Here is a 26348-nt window from a genome sequence, read left to right on the forward strand (position 1 = left end):
ATAACTGTCCTATTTTAGTACAAAGTTTTGAATGCATTCTCTAACCACGTTAGTCTGCACAAAAATAATGATAGTAATATCGTAGACACGGTCCATAGAGAACACAGGCCGTTTATTCTGAATGGCCATTTAACTATGCATAAATCAATACTGCACGGCCAGACTAAAATGTCTATGCATTCTTTTTTATAGAATTGGTTTTGCGGTTTATTGACCACTGTAGATATTTAAATTACTGTAAATGGTAACAATTGCGCAATTTACAGTTTTGTAATAAATTGTACTTAATTTAAAAAAAACTTTAAAAACGTCAACTATCATTTACTAGGAATAATTACGGAAATGTTAACATATTATAGTTATCTCTTTTTATGCAAAACTAGAAATAGAAGAAAGTGTCATTGCCGTTTTCTTTCACCATTTTTTTACATATTTATTGTTTGTCTGCGCGGTTTTTGTGGTGACTAGGCAACCTGCTGCCATGCCACGTGTAGTGGGTTCGATTCCCGTATAGAACAACTCTTTGTGTGGTCTACAGCGGAAAAGAAAAAAAAAATTGTTGAGAAAAACAGCGTAAAATATTAAAACAAACATTGTAATAACTATTGTAATAGTTAATGATATTATGAATAAAACTAATTGAATGATGTTGGTAAAAAGTCAAATTATTACGTTATTACTTATATTAAATTACCTACTATAATGCCATTATTATTAATTTGATTTTCCTTACTTAGAAACTGTGTTAAAATATTACGCTAAATTAATATTAAGACATTACCTTCGACCTATTTTATATATTAAAAATTAATCGTGAATAATTGTTGCTAGGCGTCAATCCCAGGGATAAAAAGTAAAGAAGAGAGAGTAAAAATCAGAAGAATAGTATATTAAAAATCTGTCGCCCTTTTATGAGATAACCCCTAGGAGACGTTGAGTTTGGCTAGTAGTTGATAATAAAATAATCTTTTTTTTTATATATAACGTCACGCCTTTAATCCCCGAAGGGGTAGGCAGAGGTGCACATTATGGCACATAATGCCAATGTACATCCACATTTCACAATTTATGTTGTAAATCCCATGTAATAGGTGGTGAGCCTATTGCCATATACCGGGCACATTTCCAGACTCCGTGCTACCACTGAGAAATTTTCGAAAAACAGAAAAAAAGCCCAGTAATACTTCGTCCGACCCGGGAATCTAACCCGAGACCCCTTGCCCGGCGCAGTCGCACTTGCAACCACTCGGCCAACGAGGCAGTCATAAAATAATATTACTATTTTAAAATGCAAGAAAAAGTAGGAATACCTAGTAATTCTTACATTCTATTAATATTTACGATAACCTTTTGTAATGTAGGTCGAGCTCCTAAACTAGGCCAACAATTTTATGTTAAAACAATATCGTAAACTTTGATAACAATCTTGTTAAAATTGCCAAAGAAAGTACTGAACTTTGACTCAACAGAAGTATAAAAATAAATTTTATATAATCACTAGCTTATGCCAGGTTTCGCCCGCGTTTCTGGGATAAAACGTAACATGTGTTATCCAGACAATAATCCACCCCTATACCAAATTTCTTATTAATATTATTAATGCGAATCTTTGTGGGTGCCCATATACGGACGGCAGACGGCGCTGCTGATCACTTACCATCAGACGATCTTTTTCCTTACCTACTTGCCTCAAAAGGTTGTTATCTCAAAAAATACCATTAAATGCTTACCACGTAATAATATCATATTTGTTACCTAATCCCTAAGTCCGGCCTCGTTATTGCTTCTCAATAGTTTGGCCCTTCAATCTAATATCGAAAACCAGTGAACTGTGATAGTACACATCACATCAACGTATACTATTCTTTCAAAATTCCTTAATGGATACTTTAGCAATTGAAGGTTAAAGTTGAAAATCAATTGGGGAATTTCGACAGATTGGTATAGGTTGTCCTGCTTTTACGCTCTAGGGATCAGAATATTTGTACGTAGGTTAGTTACGAGAAATATAATTCTATATTGTGTTACATAATGATTTTACACGTGACATCCCAATTTGTTGATGAGAATCAATTTAAAAAATCCAATTATTTTGTACCCAGCCTCAGAGTCGGATCAGAATTAAGTGTGAGAGAGCCATGCTTAGGCACGAATGGGCCGGCTCGACCGGAGTGATACCATGACCTCACCGAAAACCGACGTGTAACAACACTTGCGTTGTATTTCGTTGTGTGAGTGAGGTTACCGGAGGCCCAATTAACCTCCTTCCCAATCCCCAATTCCCCAACAGCCCTTAAATTCCTACTCCCCAAAAGGCCGGCAACGCACTTGTAACGGGCGCTGGAGATTGCTTACCATCAGGTGATAAATCAGCTCGTGCTCAATAAAAAAAAATTGACTTGCTTGAAATAAAAAAAAAACATCGTTTAGAACTCTCGCTTCGACCACACTATTAGAGTAGTATATGTTGTTTATAAAATGTCTAAAGGTGATCTAAATATAATCTAGTATTATAATTGGCTTGCACGTGAGCGATCCAACTTAGCTATGCAATGCTAAAAATACGTATCACTCGCATGTATCTATCGCAGAAATAGGATTAACGACTGGTTGCTTGTTTCATAACGAGTAGTACTTAATAAATAACTTCTCATTGTGCAAAAAAAGACCTTATTATTTATGGAATACGAGCTATTAACTGATGTGTTTCGAACCAATAAGAGATCTACAATTACGGTTCTTCAAACATGTCATTTGAAAAATCGTAATTACCCACTTCTAGCAGGAAAACTAGTAAATAAAGCAATCGAGGTTGAGTAACTGGAAAATTCTATGGTGTAAGGTCCATACAGGTAATTAATGTGACAAGAAAACAAACAAACGTAATAGCATTTTGTTTTTCATGGTCAATATACGACACTGTAAAACCTCATAATAGTAATGCGTTTAATCTATGAAAGGATAAGAAAATGTTCATCTTTTTTCGTCAATATTTAGAGGAGGTTAATCATCGTATGTGCTTCCGAGACATAGCACGGAGGAGATCAACACCTCACTCCTCTGTGCATCTTGAGGTAGGGCCTGGCAAGGCAGGCCGCCACGAATTCGACTGCGATGGACGACGGACTGCGGAAGAATTTCGTTACCCGAGTCACTTTCATACCCACGTGTGAGACGGGACGCAGGGGTGAGTTTTAGTCTGTAAGAGTCTGACAGTCCCTTTCATCCTCCCCAGGCAAGAGGGCTCCATGAGGATTTCCCACCATAGGGCCAAAAAAAGGTCAAACATCGTATCGAGTAAGTACAACACAATATAATCCATTATTTTCCTAAACATTTTAAAATTACAAGATGGAATAACGTTTTACCTAAATTCATTCAAGTTAGTAGATAAGAATACACTGTCCCCAAAAAAACTGAACGAAATTAAATTATGTAGCTACAAGTATAGGCAGGTCGCGAAAGTCTCTATCCAATAACTTTTTCAATATTACGTTTGATAAAATAATCAATATCGTAGAAACGCAGCTGGTGGGACAATAACCTATAAAATATGGCGGCCGTTTAAATTCAATGGCTCTGAAGTCCTATATGAGAACTGTAAACGGTTTAACACAACTGTTGCACGATAATCGTTGACAAATTTTATATTCGTACTAAACTAGGATAATTATATTATTAATACATACATAACGTCACGCCTCTAATCCCCGGAGGGGTAGGCAGAGATGCACATTATGGTACGCAATGCCACTGTACAATGTACACCCACTTTTCATAATTTATATTGAGTCCCATGTAATAGGTGGTGAGTCATCAATCATCACAATTCCAGACTCCGTGCTACAAAGAAATTTTCGAAAATCTGAAAAAATACTTTGCCCGACCCGGGAATCGAACCCAAAACCCCTTGTTCGGCAGTCGCACTTGCGACCACTTGACCGACGAAGCAGTTGAGTTTCTACTACGAATAATTCGGATAATGTGGATATATTCACCTCACCTGTACGCCGAGTGACTACACAAAACTTGTACGATGTACTACATAATTTGTAAGATATAATGTTAGTAATACTCGGTAATAGAATACAAGTATATTTTTTCATGTATAAAAGTTTATTAAGTCGCATTAGACCTATGATCTGTAACGGCAAATGTAATATGTGAAATAAATTAATAAATAATTTTATATCCAAGAAGAAAATCAACTTTTAATGGCAGAAAATGCCTAAGGCGTTAAGTTCACCTTTACATAAACTAATATACAAAATAAATAACATGGTACCTAAGGTCCTGTTCATAATTTTGCAGATGTGTGGGATTGATATACACCCACTTGCCCACAACACATACACCCACTTCCTACCACTTACTTATTAAACCAATTGTAACAAGGGTCGAAGTTATTGACAACGCACAAAATCATGCGAAACTAGCGGGTTACCGGGGCTCGGGCTCGAAGACCAGGAGTAGGAACGAGGTGGTTTTTAATCTGTAAGAGTCTGACACTTCTTTCTCGCCTTAGACAAGGCGCGATAAATATTTGGATGACCTTAAAAAAAGGTGTCAAATCCAAGTTCTATTGACGTTGGAACGGGTTGGTTTTAGTCTGATATTCCCTCATGCCATACATCACTTGGGGCAGGAGAAGTCATTCGATGATATTTCCCATTCCCTAGCAAAAATTTAACCAAATACTTTTATAATATTCCTTAGTAACGATTTTGTTCCGAAAACAATGGCTAAGGACAGGGTTAAGTAACCATTAAATAACTCTTCGTACGGCGGTTAGAATAGTACTTATAAATTAAAGTTTAGAATACTAACACTGAATCTAGATACTAGATATCCGACCTAGATCCAGCCAGTTACACTGAGCGATCAGGAATCTTAATTACTTTTGCGTTTAGCAATTTCTGGTCTCTAATTCGTGAAGATATTTATCTCAGTAGAGTTTCAAGTACGAAAGGATACAACTACGTACTATAGAGAATATTACTTCATGTTTTCTTTGATTAATGTCAACCGCATACTAAATTATTTAGGTTAACTGAATATTTATGTAGCCCTGTAATTATACCTAAATAATTTAGGAGCTAGTTTACTAATACGGTTTTGTCTAAAACTTTATTGTAACTAGGAAATGTAATTTTGATCTCGCGAGATCTCGTACATTTATTAACGATATTAATCTCGGTCGGAAAATGGACAAAATCTCTCGAGATTTGCATTCCCTAATTGCAACCTAAGACTTGCAGTAATTGATCCTTAAGGCTTCTTAACATTAATTTCTTATTCGAACATCGTTATTTTTTAACATGAACATAAAATACCTAATAATATTTCCATCTGCACTAACTGTACATTGTAAAAAATATAATCTTCATTTGAGAGAAAATACAATAGTAGGTCATTGACTCGGTATAAAAAGGCTTTAGGTCACCACAAAACCTGAATACTCAAACAAAAAGACAAACAACTTTACGATCCCACCCTAAGTTATTAAGTTGGATCTGGGGGCACGGTAGTGCCCCCGCCAAGACGAGCCAAGCGAAGCGCAAGCGCAAGGGCACTACCTACCTTTTCTCGAAGCGCTTCGTCGTATTTTTGAACCTTCATAACTTGAGATTGGGTTATACCAGATAAACAAAATTTTCAGGATATAATGTCAGTGGTAGACTTAATAAACCTCTAAAGTTTCAATTGCATAGCTCTTATACTTTAGATTTTATTGATATCTAAAATACCCCGATTTCGTCACTCACTCACTCACTCACTGATGATCAACAAAATTCTTAAGGTACTTCCTGAAGTCCTAGAAAACTGAAATTTGGTATGTAAGCTAGTATTAGTACCCAAACAACAAAAAAATCCTAAAACTTGGAACTTTTACCCCCCAACCCCTTAAACTAGGGGGTGAAAGTTTGTTCGAGACTTCCGCAACTTTTGACGCTATAGGTCTGAATGCGGCCGCGGCGGGGTAAAAATCTGAAATAGGGAAACTTAATTCCCTATTTCCTGCTTGAGATCTGAAAATTATACACAAGTACATAGAACACAAACTTTTCATCAAATCAAAACATTATCCTACCCATAAGTACTTAGATATGAATAATATTACTACACTTCACTTCGGTAAGTGTTTATTAATCAACCTATACTTTTGAACATAAGCATCGTAAGTATAGTATGCGCCAACGCCCGCCGCCTGCCCCCTCGTCCCCGCGCAGTAGCTAAAAATAATCGGCCCGTCAGCGAGCGCGGCACCCGAACGCGCGCAGACGCGCGAGGGCAGACGTCGTTGACGGTTGTCTCGTTGAATGAAAAATTTTCGGAATATTTCGGTGATTTAAAATTTTGCTATCGCGGAGAAAAAAACCATTTGCCTAATATTTAATTGTTAGTAGTTTAGTAGGTAAAGGTTTAGATACTAGTGTTTTAATTTTCATTGATAAAAAGTATTAGGATGAGCGACAAAAAAATACTTGTATTTGTCGCTCATTTTATCTTTCTATCATAAGCAACCTACAAAAAGAAATGAAATCCCACAAAAACATTTCATGTTAAATGTTGCCAAGACGAGACCATATAGCTCGCACTGTCAAAAAGTAATCAGATCCCGTGTAGAGCCAAGTTTCTAAGTTTTTACGCTATAATCTCGTAGGCGTGCAAACCTTGGACGTAACTGGCGAGTTGGCCGCACGGAAAGAGTTTAGAAGATTGAATAGATTTTTAAGCTCAAGCCCATATGACGAATAGCAAAAAGTCCGTGCGGCCGACTCGCCAGTTACGTCCAAGGTTTGCACGCCTACGAGATTATAGCGTAAAAACTTAGAAACTTGGCTCTACACGGGATCTGATTACTTTTTGACAGTGCGAGCTATATGGTCTCGTCTTGGCAACATTTAACATGAAATGTTTTTGTGGGATAAACCAATTTTACCTACAGAGTATTATGGCACCGTAGATATCATTACTCTACTATTCAATTATTATTATGAATAGTTGACTATGACTATTCATAACAAATAGTGCACAATTTTTCTGAAAAATTAGAAAGCCCACTAATATTATAAATGTGAAAGGATGGATGGAGTTTGGATGTTTGTCCGTCAATCATGTTAAAACTACTGAACGTATCTTAAAGAAATTTGGTATACAGACAGGTACGTGCTTACTTGGGTGATATGATGAATCGTGTGCTGACTTTGGTGATAGGATTTTTTCGGGCAAAGCCGCTGGCAGAATCTAGTTTGTATTGTGTTAATGATTTAAAAGAATGCAGATACTGACTAGCCCGTTCTTAATTATATGAAATTGTTGTAATTGCCTTTTTATAAAAGTCCATAATTTTAATCATTAAATTACCGTGAGAAATTTTCAATAAGGATATGTTTCTTTTAACTTGTTGTTTTAACCTTAACCTTTTTGCAAGTAGGAAATAGGTGCCTTTTACTCAGTTTTATCCTGAAAATTATCGTCAACATCATCATTCTAATATTTACCTCATTTTGAGCTCTTTTACCAAACAGAACCATACTAAACTTCTTACTTCTCAAAATAAAACTGGCCCCACTGGCTCGAAAAGACTTTGTAACTCCAGATTGTTCTATATTCAAACACACAAGACATGACAAGTGACAGCTGACAGAATCTATCGACAAATGATAAATGATAAATGATAAATGATAAATGATAAATGATATTTATTTCTGTAAATAGATTATAAAATAACACTTTTACACGTCAATATTTCAAATAGCTAGATGAGGCCGGCATTTCCTATCCGACTACTCTGAGAAGAAATGCCGAAACAAACTCAGAGGTCATAGTCTCTTTTAAAGTCCAGACAAAATCAATTAAAGATGTCGGAGAACCGTGCAAGTTTATTCTGTAGTGGTCTTTTGAGGAAAGAACCACAGCAGTTTGAGCGGACCTGTTCAGATGGCAGCACGCATGTGTCAGTTTACAATGAGCTCAGCTGACGGCTGTTGCTGAATGATCCGACGAACAATACCTACCAAAAGAACATTTGGGTAGGTCTCACAAATGCTCACACTGTCAGAATATAATTAACTAAAAGTGAAATGACTAGGCAAACTCTCGCACGGTCCTCAAACTAACAATTTTAAAAATAATATGTGAAAACAAAAAAAATATCGAATGATATTAATGTATATCATGTCAAATTGTATAAAAATGTAACTTGTGTTACAAACATGTCAACATGACCTGTGTGGACATTATAGCGGCTCACTCCCAAGCCTGACTATCATCTAAGTAGTCTTTAATTTTATAAAAAGCTTTACTATACAGTTTTTCTTTAATAACATTTTTAAATTTATTCAGGCTCAAACTTTGAATATCGCTGGGAATTTTATTGTAAAAGCGTATGCATTGACATCTGAATGAACCACTTATTTTCTTAAGTCTAGTAGTGGGAACAATATATTTGTTTTTACTTCTAGTGTTTATATTATGTATATCACAATACTTTTTGAATAAATTAATGTTTTTGTGAGCATACACTACATTTTCATAAATGTATTGAGAAGGAACAGTCAATATATTAATTTCTTTAAATAGTTCCCTAAGAGAGTGCCTCGGACTAAGATTATAAATTGATCGAATGGCTCTTTTCTGCAGCACAAAGACAGACTGAATGTCAGTAGCATTTCCCCACAGGAGGATACCATATGACATGATACTATGAAAATAACTAAAGTATACTAATCGCGCTGTATTTACATCGGTCAAATTTCTAATTTTTTTAACGGCATATGCTGCAGAGCTGAGTCTTTTCGACAACTTATCTACGTGTGGAGCCCACTGTAGCTTAGCGTCCAGAGTTATACCTAAAAAGACAGTTGAATCTACAGGGTCCAACTCCTCGCCCTTGATTAGCACGCTGGTTTTCACATGTCTAACATTTGGTGTTGTGAATTTAATGCATTTAGTTTTTGATTCATTAAGTAATAAATTATTGGCACTAAACCAGCGTACTATTTTTGAGAGAGCACTATTTACATGATCACTGACTAATTGTCCACGTTTGAGTTTAAACAATAAAGATGTATCATCAGCAAACAGTACTATCCCATGGTTATCCTTCACAAGGTAAGGTAAATCATTAATATAAATAAGAAAGAGAAACGGGCCGAGAATTGACCCCTGCGGAACACCCATCCTAACAATAGACCCGGAGGAAACTTTTCCGTTAATGTCGACTCTCTGAATCCTATCACTCAAGTATGAAATAAGAAGATCCAGAGAGCTGCCCCGTATTCCATAATGGGATAGCTTCCTGATCAGTGTTTCATGAGAGACACAATCGAACGCCTTGGATAAGTCACAAAAATACCCAATGCGTCGGCCGAGTCCTCCCATGCATCATAAATGTTATTAAGAAGTTCAACACCGGCATCAGTTGTTGAACGACCCCTTGTAAAACCAAACTGGTTTCCATGTAATAATTTATTTCTATTAAAGAATCTTTGCAACTGATATAGAATAATTTTTTCAAAAATTTTACTGAATGTAGGTAGTACTGAAATAGGTCTAAAGTTAGTGGGGTCAGAAGTACTACCCGATTTAAATAACGGAGTTATTTTACTATTCTTCATGAGATCAGGAAACACACCACGATCGACACAGTTATTAAAGATTAGAGCTAATACGGGTGCTACAATATCTATTACAGAGCCGGTAATGTACACAGAATTACCCCACAGATCTGCAGTCTTTTTCTTGTTCAAGGTATGGAACGTTTTGACAATATCTGTATAATCTATGTGTTCGAAAGAGAAGCCTAAATTGCAAGCTGCAACATTTTCTTTTAGTAAAGATTCTGCAACTGTGGGAGATGAGTTCAAAGACTTAGTAGTGGATACAGGAACGTCCGAAAAGAAGTTTTCAAATGCAGCTGCGACTTCTGCATCCGATTTAATTACATTATTATCAATTATAAGACTAAATTCACTACTCTTCTCTTTAGACCTCCCTGTTTCACTGTTAATAATACTCCAGGTCGCTTTAATTACATTGTCACTGTTTTTTATTTTAGAGCTCAAGTATAACGATTTTGCAATTGAGCAAATTTTTTAAATAATTTAGAATATTTCTTTACATATTCACTAAATTCAGTTGTATTAATATATGTTCTCTCGTTATAAAGTTCATATAGGCGTTTCCTACTCTTATAGATGCCAGTAGTTGCCCATTGATTGAAAGACGCATTGCCATGAGCTGGTATGGTTTTAGGTGTGAAGGTGGACTTAAACTCGGTATGGTAAATGTTAAAAAAATCATCACACAAGTTATTAGAATTTTTATTCCTTAATAATAAAGGTATTTTGTCAGTGAGTTTAGATTTGAAAGTTTCAATGCGTCTTTCAGTCTTTGGGTTAACAATAATATGTGGTTTCGACACTTTATTTACTTTATTTGTTATTGAAATTAATTGTCCACAATGATCTGAATCAAGCAATGATATTATTTGTTTATTAGTTGGTACAATGTCAGTATAAATATTATCTAGGCAAGTGGCACTAGTAGAAGTTATCCTAGTGGGCTCCAGAAACAGGTTCGTGAGGTTAAATGAGGCAAATAAACTTACAATTTTTGTACTTAAACTAGAATTTTCTAACAAATTTACATTAAAATCGCCACAAGTAAAACAACGGATTGACGACGGACGGCGAATAAAACAACGGATCACGACATAAATCCTACATCACACATGTGAAGTTTACATGTTACACCGTCACCACTCGACACTGGCACAATAGTCGACAACTTTGTATTGGAGACTCGGTTGTCATCAAGAAGAAAAAAAGAAAAAAAAGTTTACATGCAAATAAACATAAATACAAAATCCTAACGAACAACAACAAATTAGGCAGAAAGCCCGCCACGTAACTCCTCGCCTGGTCGGAGGACCCTCCTTTCCTTGGAGATCTATACTACTGTTCCCTAAACACCTATAAAAAACCTATCATTCAAATAGCCCTAAAAGAAACTTCAGTCCTATCGTTACTTTGAAAACTTAGAAAACAAAATCCAACTGCCTAACGCTAGCACGTGTACTACACATAAAGTTTCCCATCCATTTCCTTAATAAATCGAAACTGTATTTTACTTCGACAATACCGCCTCGATACACACTCGTGTATTTTACCATGGAATTGCAGACAACGCACCGATAGTACGCCATAATCGGTTTGACATTTACACCATACGGAATTGCGACGGGGCGTCACGATTTTATTATTGGTTTGTGTTTTGTTGTGAGTCAGTATGGTACTTTTAACAGTCGTAAACAGAGGTTATAATAAAGGGATTTTCTTTTTGACTATGTTCCTCACCAAAGGAAAATGTAACATCTACTTTTCCACTATGATGCTATGAGCCCCATGTACTAGAAGAGAGCTTTTTACTATAGATCAGTTTCTTTAATATTGAATGCTTGACACCAAAATTTAACTTAAACGTCTTGGCAATTGGGTTTCCAACTCAACTAGATTTCGTAGTCCCTTGTTAAAGGCAGTAGGCAGTAGATACGATTAATAAAATTCTTGTCATGAAAAATTTTGATAAGACACAAAGTCTGTATTTTTCCTCATCATAGACATCCAGAGATTGATAAATTTATTCAGCTTAAAGCCTTATCCCCACTAGGAACATGAAACTGTTCCTTGTCGCAGAGTCAACAATGTCGCGGCGATATCGTCGCCCAACATCGTCCAACATCGCCCGATGTCTGCAGGGACATATGTACCTCGACAAATGTTCCTAGCGGAGACGAGGCTTAAATCAAAGATGCATTTTCTTCCTGTTTTCCTTTAGAAGAAACAAACATAATAATAAGGTTAACCACCCAAAACTTTGATGGCTTCATCCATTCCTATAAGTCCTTTCAAGCCGTTTCAGGTCTCTGTCTCCTATCCTAAATAGTTGTCGCTTTCAAATAAATTCCAAGAAGTCCCAAAATTAAACCGCTTTGTTGTTGCAAACTAGAACAACAGAAACAAAGGTCATGCTAGGCCAAGTGGTTTCGTAAATGAACTTATCTAAACAGTAATTAAATGTCTAAGTAAATTACTTCAATTCTAGGAAATTTTCTAAAAGCTTGTTAAATAAAGTAAGACGTTGGGGCAGAAGATAAATTTATTTTTGTTAAGATATATTTCTAACAGTTTAGTTAATCGAAACCAATTATTCCTAAGTTGAGTTTAGGTTTTTGGTACAGATTTAAATCTTTCTCTAGATCTTTAGATAATAAGATAAAACATTACACACCAAATTACTACAGTAGGAACAGGTTAGACGGTCCGGAACTGCGGACTACCGAGCGAGTTTACCTCGAAGGGCAGGAGTAGAATCGGGGTGGTTTTAGTCAGTAAAAGCCTGACACTCCCTCTCGCCTCACCCAAGACGTTAGAAGTAATTGGATGATTATTCCCCCTAAAAAAGGGGACAGCTATTACTTATTCATCACCAAACAGTCAGTGACTGTCCACATCACACATCATATCAACAGCCAAGTGACCACTGCTTAGAAAACCTCAGTCGAAGAAGAACTGAGCATCGATCGCCACGCTTACTGCTGGACTATGCGATCCTCTACTACACTAAGAAAGTTTGCCACAATCTTGACGGTTGATAGAGAGTTGAAGACACAGTATAAAAGGCTCGACAAAAAATTTTCAAACATCGTGTTGGTACGCTCACGAGAAAACTGCGTTCACGCTTACAATACGACGTCGTGTACGCATCGTATACGTGTCGTATACAACAAAATAGGTCCACTTCAGCCGGTGCATCGACCTTACTTCAATTTACATCGCGAGGGCGGGAAACGCAACGAGGATCGATCTACCTGCGCACTACCAACGCTCGCAGGTCCACCTACACCAATCTGCCATTTGTCCTTCAACCTTATTCACTTGTGTAATAGAATTGAAAGTCTATTGGAGAATTTTAACAAAGTGGGGTATGTTGACGTGCTTTTGTCTGTGCCTAAAGGCTACGCGTGAATGAATGACATTGAACTGAAACTTTCAGGGATTCTGTCTACCGTCTAGACCCGTGTGTAGAGTTGATTTATTATTTGTGACGTTTCCAGGAATCAACTCCAGTTGATATCAATAAATGATAAATGATATTTATTTTTGCAAATAGGTAACAATTACAATGTAATTCTTTTACACGTCAATCTCTTAAATAACTAGATGAGGCCGGCATTTCCTATCGGACTACTCTGAGAAGATATACCTAAATAAATTCAGAGGTCTCTTTTAAAGTCCTGACAAACGAAATAAAATGTAAGAGAACCGTGCAAGATAATTCTGTAGTGGTCTTTTGAGGAGAGAACCCCAATAGTATGAGCGGACCTGTTCAGATGGCAGCACGCATGTGTCAGTTAACAATCAGCTCAGCTGGTATCGAAAGTGTTTTCTTTAATATTACAGTTATTAAATTATTTGAAGGAACTCTCACTGTTTATTTTTTTGTTTAATAAAGTTTTCTTTCCTGTAAACTAAGGATAATGTATGTTATGTATCTCAGATGTTTTATTTGTTTTTCATTTCGATTAAGCGAATACATAACAATAGAATTTTTAGCTCGACTCCCAAGTTCTAAGTACTAAGTAAGTGGGATGTAGTTGTACCTGAAGTACAGTTAGTTGTTAGATCTTCTAACTACAGTTAGGACAGTACTACAATGAGTCTAGCTGTTTCAAGGTCGACATTAAGCCTACATTAGGACAGAACTTGTCTAAAACTTCTGCCGGATTGTCCCCTATAGGATAGGTAGTACAGTAGTCATAAGTAGACGTGATCGTCTGCGGAAGAATTTCGTTTCCCGTACCCTCGTACCCACGTGTGAGACGGGATACCGGGGTGGGTTTTAATCATTTAATCAGTAAGAGTCTGATAGTCCCTTTCGTGCTCCCCAGGCGAGAGGGCTCAATGAGGATTTTCCACATTAAACTAAAAAGGTAGTTAATCACGTAAAAGTGAATTAACCCTGTTTATTTAGAGGTGAGATTTTCGAAAAACCGAAATAAGCCCAGTAATCCTCTGCTCGACCCAGAAATCGAGCCCCAGACTACCAGACGCTCGACCAACGAGGCAGTATAAAACAATTATTATCTTTTAAGCTTTTTGAAAATATAAATTATGAAAAACATAAAGAGCCAACGAAATTTATGAGTGAATCTATCTTTATTTTTATTTTATCTTTTGAAATAGATATTTTGTTTACCAAGATTACTGGAGTAAGATGTAACTATTGACGTGCACAATATAAACGAGTAGCATCATCGATTATAGCAAAATAGTAAACAATTATCCAATAATAAACAATGTCGTACATACGTTATGAAACTAACGTCAATATTTATATACTGACGATGGAGGTTATTGTTAAAAACGGAAACGTTATTTAATGTTTTTAAGAAAATATAATCAAACCGTAGTTTCTTCGAAGAATACAAGTAACAGATTAATTAGATGTGGAAGAGCCATGCTTCGGCACGAATAGGCTGCCTCGACCGGAGTAATAACAGGGCCTTACATACAACTGACGAGAAACAACGCTTGCGTAGTGTTTCATTGTGGTGAGTGAGGTTACTGAAGGCCCAATTAACTCCCTTCCCAATCGTCCCAATCCTCAACAATCCTTAATTTCCTAAAAAGACCGGCAACGCACTTGTAATGCCTCTGGCGCCGATTGTTGACTATCAGGTGATCCGTTTGCTTGTTTACTGGCCTATTCCATAAATAATTACAATACCTCTCCGCCAGGTATGTAAAATTTTCATGGACATAACATTTTTATTTGTATTTTTTTCCGTTTTTTGTGTGATGTATTTTAGTTTGTACTACTGTATTTTTTTGTTTTATATCTTGGCAATCATGGCAATATTACTGAATAAATGCATTTCTTTCTTTTTTAATAATTGTTTTAAAACAAACAAACATACATATTTATAATTTTAACATAAAAAGCTATCTATCACTGCCCCAATTAACATTGATCTTTACACTTAATCTAAATATTTTGTTTAATATTACATTTGCAGATTCAAGGTCGAATTATCTATTATCACTGTAATATAATATCTAATTTTATATTTAAATATACCTAATTGTTTATCAACATTCCATAGTCCAACCGATAAAAATACTGACGCATGACGATGTTCAGAAGTCGTAGTTTATTAGTGGTCGTGCCTCTTAAATGTCACAGTGTGAACAAGGCTTAGTCTACTTATAAACTTTGTTAAGAATTAGCCACTTCACATAATAGCTATTCCCATTCCTGCCGTACTTTTGTGTCTTTCATCCGACATCTGCATCCAGTACTTACCCGAAGCTGCGGACTGCCTAGCAGGTTACCGGTGCTCTGGCTCGAGAAGTAGGAACGGGATATTTTGAGTCAGTAAGAGTCTGACACTCCCTCTCGTCTCCAGTACTTCTGATAATATAGCCCACACAATGCATTTTCGTCTACAAATACCAAATTTCACTCACATTTCGGCCAAAACCGTACTTCAAATCATCATGAAGGTAATAATTCAACGTGCTTTAAACTAAATCATGCGCTCCAGTCCTATCTATCGCTATAAATACATACGAAGACACCGTCCTATTACTCAAAAACAAATGAATAGCGTTCTCAGCTCAGGTCACGCTAAAGGGGTCAAGCAATTCCCCCCCTAAGACCCACAAAGGGGCCTCGCAAAGCCATGTAAACAAGTTGACTACGCATCAGAATGCCTTTTAGGGCTCAGAGAGGCTTATTTCAGGAATATACTTCGTTACTCCGCCGAGTTATTCGGTATTCTTTGCATTTTTATATTTAGTTGGGGTCTAGGCATGGATATTGTTGAAGGAATCTTATTTTTGTGATGAAATTTATGTTTTCTTCTTCTTTATTTAGGTAAAGTAAATAAGTAAAAGGGTTATTTTACATGACTGATGAGAGATTTTGGTTTAATTTCCATTTTATCATAAAAACCGCTTAAACATCACGCAGGAGGCTATAGTTGAGTCTGCCCAGTGAATGACAGAAGCCTCAACTTATATATACATTATACATTAATATGCTGACCACTGCCTATCGCTCGGGAATAATACAGACAGAATTACAACGGAATACAAAATTACCAGTAACACCACGGATTCCCAAATCCACTTAATTTACGGGAAAAATAACCTCAAGGTCAAGGTTAGAAACTAATTTATACCGTAAACCCTACATTGCTGAACTTATAAACTACGCATTTCGTGGGTAAAAATAACGTTACTAATGAACGTAAGACCAATTAGGTAATTCTTTATTTTTATTTATAGAAAAGTATTTGTTTTGTAATGAAATTGTGGCGTCATTTGAAGCCACATTTTTCCTGAAAAATGTTGTCTTTGGCTCATACTGGCAACGGATTGGAAATACTTTATGAACCCGGGTTTCTCCCAAAACCGTGATCAATAAAATAATGATCGATGAGCAACAGCATTCATAAAAAAATCGGAGAACCAACTATTTGCAAACAAGTTAAGTGTGGGAGAGCCATGCTTTGGCACGAATGGGCACACGAATCGACCGAAGTAATACCTCGGCCTCACAGAAAATCGACGTGAAAGAATGTTTGCGTTGTGTGAGTTCGGTTACTTTAGGCTCAATTACCCCCCTTCCCAATCCCCAATTCCACCCCTAAATTCCTAACCCCAAAAAGGCCGGTACCGCACTTGTAATGCCTCTGGTGTTTTGGCTGTTCATGGGCGGCTACGATTGCTTACCATCAGGCTCGTTTACCGGCTTATACTATTAAAAAAATCTAAATCGCGCCAGCTAACACGAAATTAAGTGCGCTCATACAATAACAATGCAGTAGATCGCGTACTAAATATAAAGCGATCGCTAATGTAAATATTTTTAGCAGTGCTCCTTATCTACAGTATGTGTATTATGTATACAAGAGTACGCGTGCACTTACATATAGTTTACATTAAAACAAAACTAATCATGTTTACATCGAGTTACGCGTTTTATCAAAATTTCGTACAATAAAGCTGTGTTCAGAACGAAAATGGATTTTATTTTTATTGTGTTTAATGTTATTTTTCAATGCAGTGACAAAAGTATTTGCATAATGTATGAAGTAATGTTTTGGACTTGTCCTGATAATTTTTATATATTTTTATATTTGCGGTCAAAAATTGTAGACCACACTGTAGTTATGGTCTATAATTTTAATACAGTAATATTTCCGAAGTATCCCTTTTTGGGCACCGTATAAGTACTTAATCTACTTACATAATGACAGATAACATTGTTTTAAATAGTATTCAAAATACAAAAGGCAGTTTAGGCAGAAATACAACAATAACACAATAAATAATAGCACAGAGCTTAAATAAATTATAATACGTACTAAACGTTCAGTGGTTCGAAACTTCGTCTCACCATTTATTAAAATTTCAGTTTAAATTCCATCTCTAAACTGAATATAAATCAAAAAACAATATTGAAACCGATATCGAAATTGCAAAATAATGATTGAACCTTTGACATTGTGTATCACAATTAAAAAGACATAATAACAAAACATTTGAGAATCACGTATTAACACTGATAATATGTTGCATTACCAACTTTGGTTTATCAAAATCGGGTATAAATAATAATTATGCATGCAATATTAAAACGTGTCTTTGTGTAGAAACCACAGAACGCAATTTATGACTAACCTTTTGTTTTAGGTGAAGTGGTAACTGCAAAGTCTCATAATTCATAATTGTTTTTTATGGTATAGCCGGTAAACGAGCAGACGTATGATGGTAAGCAATCGCCGCAATCCATGGACAGCTGAAACACCAGAGTCTTTACAAGTGCGCTACCGGCCTTTTAGGGGTCAGCAATTAAAGAGTTGCTGGGGAATCGAGCATTGGGAAGATTGGGTAGGGGAGTAATAAGGCCTCCAGTAACCTCACTGGCACAACGAAACACAACGCAAAATTTGTTCTACGCCGGTTTTCTGTGAGGCCGTGGTATCACTCCGATCGAGCCCGACCATTCGTTCCAAAGCATGGCTCTCCCACACTTAGTCCAAAAGACCAAAGATAAAACACACAACAAACTCCACACCATTTTTACCATATTTGTTAAAAAGATCAGTAAAATCTTGAGCAACCGACAGCATTTCTATACAAAGATTACGCCAAGCTGTCAGTCAAGGTTGTCACACAAATATCTTATGAATTGTTCCGAACAACCGTAGCGTCTCAGCTTCCCATAATCCCGAACTCCAAGGGATCTGACAAAGGATGAGTGTCTTACATCTCATCCCACTTACTTGTGGTCTAGTGCATTGTGGAGAACTGGTTGTATTGAGTAAAATATTGTCTAAAGTCAAATTAAACTGTAAGTTTTTATTATTACGACTTGATTTTGAATGCCTCAATTACTCTCGTATTATGTCTTTTGGTGATAAATTAGTATTGTAGGTTACTCATATTATATATTAACGTGGATGATGGTCCACGTTTTTATATTCGTTTCATGTCTAAGTTTATTTAATATGATTTGTTTTCCTTTGAGATTATTATCCATTACTATTTGTTGTCTAAAAGAAATCACAATTTAATTTTTAACCGATTTCAAAATAAAGAAGATTCTCCCTTTAACCGTTACGTATGTATGTGAGCGATTATCTCGCATTTAGCTGAACCGATTTTGATTGCGGTTTAGTAACAATTTTGCACCAAAAACTATTGCTATGGACGATGAGTTACCATTAACCTTTTGTAAGACAACAATAGCAAATGCATTGTGTCTCGCGTGGATTTGCGTTCCGGTATACAATGGGTTAAATGACTCCGAGTAGTGGTCAATGCCTTTTCATCTCTAACTAATACATCAAAAATTGAAGCAGGTATATTCTAAGTGCACTACATAATATAGGTATTAGTCACAAACAATAGAATGCTGACAAGACCGTTTATTTGCACGCCACATGAACTATGATCAGTGACCACGTGCGACCTATATACATTGCAACATTATCAATTACGTGTTATGTATCTAGTACCTACCTATATCAGTTATTGGGTTGTAACTAGTATTCGTGTGTTTTAGGTGTTGTGTTTCTATGTTGTCATGTTACTGACTGCCTTGTTGGTCGAGTGATCCCAAGTGTGACTGCCGAGCATGGGGCCTCGGGTTCGATTCCCGGGTCGGGAAAAGTATAAGTATATTACCTACGGTATTAAAAAAAATTATAATAACTATCATGAGACATTCTACATTAACTAAAAAAGTAGCCTGCGCGACGTCACCGCGTCTGCGCAAGCTGCGCGACGTCACCGCGTCTGCGCAAGCTGCTCATGATAAAGAGTCCCTCTGTGACTCGAAACTAGTAGAGCTTTTCTCCATTAACGTATGTGAAGATAGTCATTATTTCTGACGATTGTTGCGGAGACTGGGCAAATGGCTGCCGCGCAACGGGTAGCGGGTTCGATTCCCGCACGGAGCAACTCTTTATGTGATCCACAAATAGTTGTTTCTGGTCTGGGTATCATATGCATGTGAACTTGTATGTTTGTAAACAACCCACGACAAGGAGAAAATCCTAATGTGGGGCAACGTTTTAAAAAAATCCACACTTTGGGTTGTATATCCATAAATTTTATACAGAGTTTCTTAAAATTACAGGAAATTGCAACTCAAAGCTGACCTCTCATCTAAACACGACTTTAATTTATACTCAAAAAAAACAGCCACACTTTCATAATTCCCACCTTATATCCTCACATTAAGATTGCAATTTGATCGGATTAATTTACTTCCTTACAGAACTTATTTTGGTACAATTTTGTTTTGAACATTCAAGGATCTCCTTGAACTATACTGGAACATCTTTACGTTCAGTTTACCTAAACAGATTTAACCTAAACATCTGTAAACATACACGATATTTTTCGCTTCTATAGTAAAGCTTGTTTACTATGAAAAGCAATAATATTTACACAAACATATGAAAATTTTATTTATTACTGTAAATAACAACTTATACCATTAAACAAATATATCGTCGTATTCCAGGAACATGACGCTATGTTTTCAAATGAAATTATAAAATGGATCTGACTGAAATAAATCCGAATGTATGTATCTTATTTCGGATAGCAGTGGCTTATCATCCTGAGCAGCTTTGCTACTTTAAATGTATACGAACTTTTAACTATTATGGTGCGAAGATTTGTATGTCAGTCGATTTTGCATTAATCAGGCGGATCTATATTAGACAAACCGAGTACGAGCGAAGCACAAGTGCAGCCGTTCTTGGCTTCATCGTTCGCGGCGTTAAGTGTGGATGTACCACGAACCTACAACGATCACTGTCCTCGAACGTAGTTTTACCACAGTGAGCTCACGGTTCTTAGCGAATATTCTACATCCTTTCCCAATTCTTGGAATATGAGACCATGCATTAATATTCTTATTAGTTTTAGTAATTCCTTTATGTTTGTCAAAAAACCGACAACAAGCGGAACCTAAATAATGATAAATGATAAATGATATTTATTTCTGTAAATAGGTCATAAAATAACACTTTTACACGTCAATATTTCAAATAGCTAGATGAGGCCGGCATTTCCTATCTGACTACTCTGAGAAGAAATGCCGAAACAAACTCAGAGGTCACAGTCTCTTTTAAAGTCCAGACAATGAAATAGAGGATAATGTGAGAGAACCGTGCAAGTTGGTTCTGTAGTGGTCTTTAGAGGAAAGAACCACAACAGTATGAGCGGACCTGTTCAGATGGCCGTACGCATGTGTCAGTTTACAATCAGCTCAGCTAACGGCTGTTGCTGAATGATCCGACGAACAATACCAACCAAAAGAACATTTGGGTAGGTCTCGTAAATGCTCACACTGTCAGAATATAATTAACTAAAAGTGAAATAACTAAGCAAACTCTCACACGGTCCTCAGACTAACAATTTTAAAAATAATATGATAAAAATAAAAATAAAAAATATCGAATGATATTAATGTATATCATGTCAAATTGTATAAAAATGTAACTTGTGTTACAAACATGTCAACATGACCTGTGTGGACATTATAACGGCTCACTCCCAAGCCTGACTATCATCTAAGTAGTCTTTAATTTTATAAAAAGCTTTACTATACAGTTTTTCTTTAATAACATTTTTAAATTTATTCAGGCTCAAACTTTGAATATCGCTGGGAATTTTATTGTAAAAGCGTATACATTGACATCTGAACGAACCACTTATTTTCTTAAGTCTAGTAGTGGGAACTATATATTTGTTTTTACTTCTAGTGTTTATATTATGTATATCACAATACTTTTTGAATAAATTAATGTTTTTGTGAGCATACACTACATTTTCATAAATGTATTGAGAGGGAACAGTCAATATATTAATTTCTTTAAATAGTTCCCTAAGAGAGTGCCTCGGACTAAGATTATAAATTGATCGAATGGCTCTTTTCTGCAGCACAAAGACAGACTGAATGTCAGCAGCATTTCCCCACAGGAGAATACCATATGACATGATACTATGAAAATAACTAAAGTATACTAATCGCGCTGTATTTACATCGGTCAAATTTCTAATTTTTTTAACGGCATATGCTGCAGAGCTGAGCCTTTTCGATAACTTATCTACGTGTGGAGCCCACTGTAGCTTAGCGTCCAGGGTTATACCTAAAAAGACAGTTGAATCTACAGGGTCCAACTCCTCGCCCTTGATTAGCACGCTGGTTTTCACATGTCTAACATTTGGTGTTGTGAATCTAATGCATTTAGTTTTTGATTCATTAAGTAACAAATTATTGGCACCAAACCAGCGAACTATTTTTGAGAGAGCACTATTTACATGATCACTGACTAATTGTCCACGTTTGAGTTTAAACAATAAAGATGTATCATCAGCAAACAGTACTATCCCATGGTTATCCTTCACAAGGTAAGGTAAATCATTAATATAAATAAGAAAGAGAAACGGGCCGAGAATTGACCCCTGCGGAACACCCATCCTAACAATAGACCCGGAGGAAACTTTTCCGTTAATGTCGACTCTCTGAATCCTATTACTCAAGTATGAGTTAAGAAGATCCAGAGAGCTGCCCCGTATTCCATAATGGGATAGCTTCCTGATCAGTGTTTCATGAGGGACACAATCGAACGCCTTGGATAAGTCACAAAAAATACCCAATGCGTCGGCCGAGTCCTCCCATGCATCATAAATGTGATTAAGAAGTTCAACACCGGCATCAGTTGTTGAACGACCCCTTGTAAAACCAAACTGATTTCCATGTAATAATTTATTTCTATTAAAGAATCTTTGCAACTGATGTAGAATAATTTTTTCAAAAATTTTACTGAATGTAGGTAGTACTGAAATAGGTCTAAAGTTAGTGGGGTCAGAAGTACTACCCGATTTAAATAACGGAGTTATTTTACTATTCTTCATGAGATCAGGAAACACACCACGATCGACACAGTTATTAAAGATTAGAGCTAATACGGGTGCTACAATATCTATTACAGAGCCGGTAATGTACACAGAATTACCCCACAGATCTGCAGTCTTTTTCTTGTTCAAGGTATGGAACGTTTTGACTATATCTGTATAATCTATGTGTTCGAAAGAGAAGCCTAAATTGCAAGCTGCAACATTTTCTTTTAGTAAAGATTCTGCAACTGTGGGAGATGAGTTCAAAGACTTAGTAGTGGACACAGGAACGTCCGAAAAGAAGTTTTCAAATGCAGCTGCGACTTCTGCATCCGATTTAATTACATTATTATCAATTATAAGACTAAATTCACTACTCTTCTCTTTAGACCTCCCTGTTTCACTGTTAATAATACTCCAGGTCGCTTTAATTACATTGTCACTGTTTTTTATTTTAGAGCTCAAGTATAACGATTTTGCAATTGAGCAAACTTTTTTAAATAATTTAGAATATTTCTTTACATATTCACTAAATTCAGTTGTATTAATATATGTCCTCTCGTTATAAAGCTCATATAGGCGTTTCCTACTCTTATAGATACCAGTAGTTGCCCATTGATTGAAAGACGCATTGCCATGAGCTGGTATGGTTTTAGGTGTGAAGGTGGACTTAAACTCGGTATGGTAAATGTTAAAAAATTCATCACACAAGTTATTAGAATTTTTATTCCTTAATAATAAAGGTATTTTGTCAGTGAGTTTAGATTTGAAAGTTTCAATGCGTCTTTCAGTCTTTGGGTTAACAATAATATGTGGTTTCGACACTTTATTTACTTTATTTGTTATTGAAATTAATTGTCCACAATGATCTGAATCAAGCAATGATATAATTTGTTTATTAGTTGGTACAATATCAGTATAAATATTATCTAGGCAAGTGGCACTAGTAGGAGTTATCCTAGTGGGCTCCAGAAACAGGTTCGTGAGGTTAAATGAGGCAAATAAACTTACAATTTTTGTACTTAAACTAGAATTTTCTAACAAATTTACATTAAAATCGCCACAAGTAATAATGAATTTATTTGAACTACTGAGTTTATTTAACACTTCATCTAATACTGTTTCAAAACAGTCATACAAACCAGTAGGTGGTCTATACACACTTAAAACAATAAACCGCTCTAATTCCACACAGGCTATTTCAACAGTACGTTCAACAGAGTAACTAACTATATCCTTGCGTTCTTTAAATTTAAGTTTATTATTTAGTAAAATTAGTGAACCACCATGTATAGCGTTCTCCCTGCTGAACGAGCTACCAATCTGATGATTACCAAAATTGAACATTAGCTGATGTGATTTCAGCCAATGCTCAGTAATACACAAAATATCAACATTATTACAGTTTAAAAATAATTCTATTTCTAATTCTTTACTCATAAATCCTTGAATATTTTGGTGTACCAGATTGATATTACTGTTAAATATGCAAGAGGATGTCTCCATTGTCTTGCGTTTTAATTTAAATTATTACAGATATCAACATTTAATGTTACATTATTAAAGTCAATACTAGAAGGTTGCTCAATAGGAGCAACCTGTTTAGCCAAGTTCTTGGCTGTTATTTTAATAAAATATGATAGCGACACTGCTATTCGTCTTAAATAATAACGAGAAAGATAGTACCTATCTTTCGTCATATATACATTTTTACCAACGTAATTGTTGGTATCAATAATATTAATATTAATATTTGAATTATTGCATAACTGATACATTGCAATATTAAGTTTATATCTAAGGTTGTTTTCTTCCTGTGGCAAGCTATTACTGTAAGGCAATGTAAACAAAATTATCTGCTTTAATTTAAGTTCTGTAATTGAACTATGAAATTTGGATAAACTATTTTTATTTAAACTACCTCTATTACCACAAATAATAATGAGGGTAGAATCTTTGTCAAAATTGTAATTAATAATTTTCTCAGAAATTTTAGTAAAAGTACAGCCGGGCATACAGTGATTTATTATTGTTTGTCCTGGGTAACTATTTGTTAATAAAGACCCTAAGTTCTTTCCAATCTCATCACTGAAGATTACAACACTGTTATTACAACTATTATTACTGTTACATTGGGTAGGAAACACTAAACTGGCACCATGAGGCAAGGTGGTATCACACGTTGGCACAGTACAAGCAGGCAGCACATTACTAGAATCACATTTTTCACATGGGTTTTCCTGTGACTGTGACCGCACTAACTCATCCATAGCCAACATGTATTCCCTCATTTGTTTTTCTGATGCACTGTATTTGTTGGTCATTGTGTGCAACTTGGCTGTTAAGTGGTCTATTTCTAGTTGTAAGTTCTGTGTGTCAGTTTCATATTTCCTATTCCTTTGATTTAATTTGTTAGAATAAATATTTAGTTGATTTAAAAGCCGGAACCGTTCTTTGTTTAATTTTACATTTTTTATGAAAAACTTTTGTCTTTTCACCAATCTGTTAGTCTTTGTTATGAATTTATTTATTTTAATATACTTCTTTAGTTTTTTGTTACTGTAACAAAGAGTTCTTGAGGAATGACATGAATCACTTTCACAAGTTAAGTCTATAGTCAATGGATTCATGTCTATATGTTGTGATTGAGAAGCACGGGCTGACACCAATTCGCTGAATAGACTGTTATTCAGACTGGCCGTGATGTTGTGGTTAATCATTTCAAGGTGGCTAATTTGATTATTGGCCTCATGTAGCTGATGTTCTAGAAGAGCTTTGTCATTTAAATTTTGTTCGTACTCACTGCTACACTGACTGAATCCGTCCACAACAAATTGGAGCCTATCCCGAGCCTCAATGGCTTCAGTGTGTTGAGTATGTAACTGAGCCATTTCACATTTCAGTTTCTTATTACAATTTAAAACGTCTAAGAATTCCTTCTCATTGTCATCTCTCTCCCTCAACAGTTGATCACACAACTCCTTTGAAGCCTTTAGTTCGCTCAAAGCCAGGTTGAGTTTTGACTCCTCTTGGCGAGCATGGGCTTTGCGAGTTAGAATCATATTGAAAGTTAGAGAAGGAGACAGTAAGATGGAAGTTATGTTAATAATATGAGAAATTGAAGTTGATTTAGTCAAGAAAACTGCTAGAAAAGTTAAGTAGTTTTAAACAAAGGAGTTGTGTCAACAAACTCGAAGAGGTTATGTTTATTAATATTATTAACTTATACGGCCTAATACTTAAGCTATATTTACTGGTTTCTTTGTAAACACAAGTATTATGACGCAAAAAAGCCGATTTCGCTAAAATAATGCTATATTTTACCTGATATCGAGATGACAATTTAGCAATCCTTAACGCCGGTAACCGTGAATTTATCAACTTCACTAATTTCACAAATATTACGTAAAATATTGTAAAACTGTATAGTAAGCACTATATATTTAATATTTCCTCAGTGTTGAGATGTATTTAGGGGAATAATATGCAAATAAACAATAATTATTTAAAAAAAATAACACGGACAACTACAAATCAGCTGTTTACCCCAGTGTTGCCACAAGAAAAAAACCGACCGATCCTGAAACCTAACCGATCACAAACGAAATGCTCGCAGCGCGCTCGTTCGAGGCTTGTAAGTCGGTTCACACTAGACGAATTTATTATGTTCGGCTCGTGCTTCGCTCGCAGCCGAGCGGCTCTCCTAGCGTAGACCTACGTCATACAATACACCTAATTTCAAAGACGTCATCACATGGAATGGCTTTACGTAATCCCTCTAGAAAACAAACAAACGAACAATAAAAACTAATTTACAGGTAACCAAACAAAATATATTTTACATAATTATAT

At 35.8% G+C, this 26348-nt stretch overlaps 1 protein-coding gene across 1 annotated transcript; it reads right to left on the minus strand.

The window, feature by feature from the left end:
• Window positions 1-7689: 7689 nt before the first annotated feature.
• Window positions 7690-25558, minus strand: LOC118269489 (uncharacterized). Its single transcript, XM_050705740.1, has 2 exons — window positions 22888-25558; window positions 7690-9996 (listed from the first exon to the last, which is right to left on the minus strand). The coding sequence occupies exon 1, from the start codon at window positions 25556-25558 to the stop codon at window positions 24014-24016; it is 1545 nt and encodes a 514-aa protein (XP_050561697.1). The 3' UTR covers window positions 7690-9996; window positions 22888-24013.
• Between the last annotated feature and the right edge of the window lie 790 nt (window positions 25559-26348).

Source organism: Spodoptera frugiperda, chromosome 28, assembly GCF_023101765.2.
Source record: "Spodoptera frugiperda isolate SF20-4 chromosome 28, AGI-APGP_CSIRO_Sfru_2.0, whole genome shotgun sequence".
NCBI classification, from domain to species: Eukaryota; Metazoa; Arthropoda; class Insecta; order Lepidoptera; family Noctuidae; genus Spodoptera; species Spodoptera frugiperda.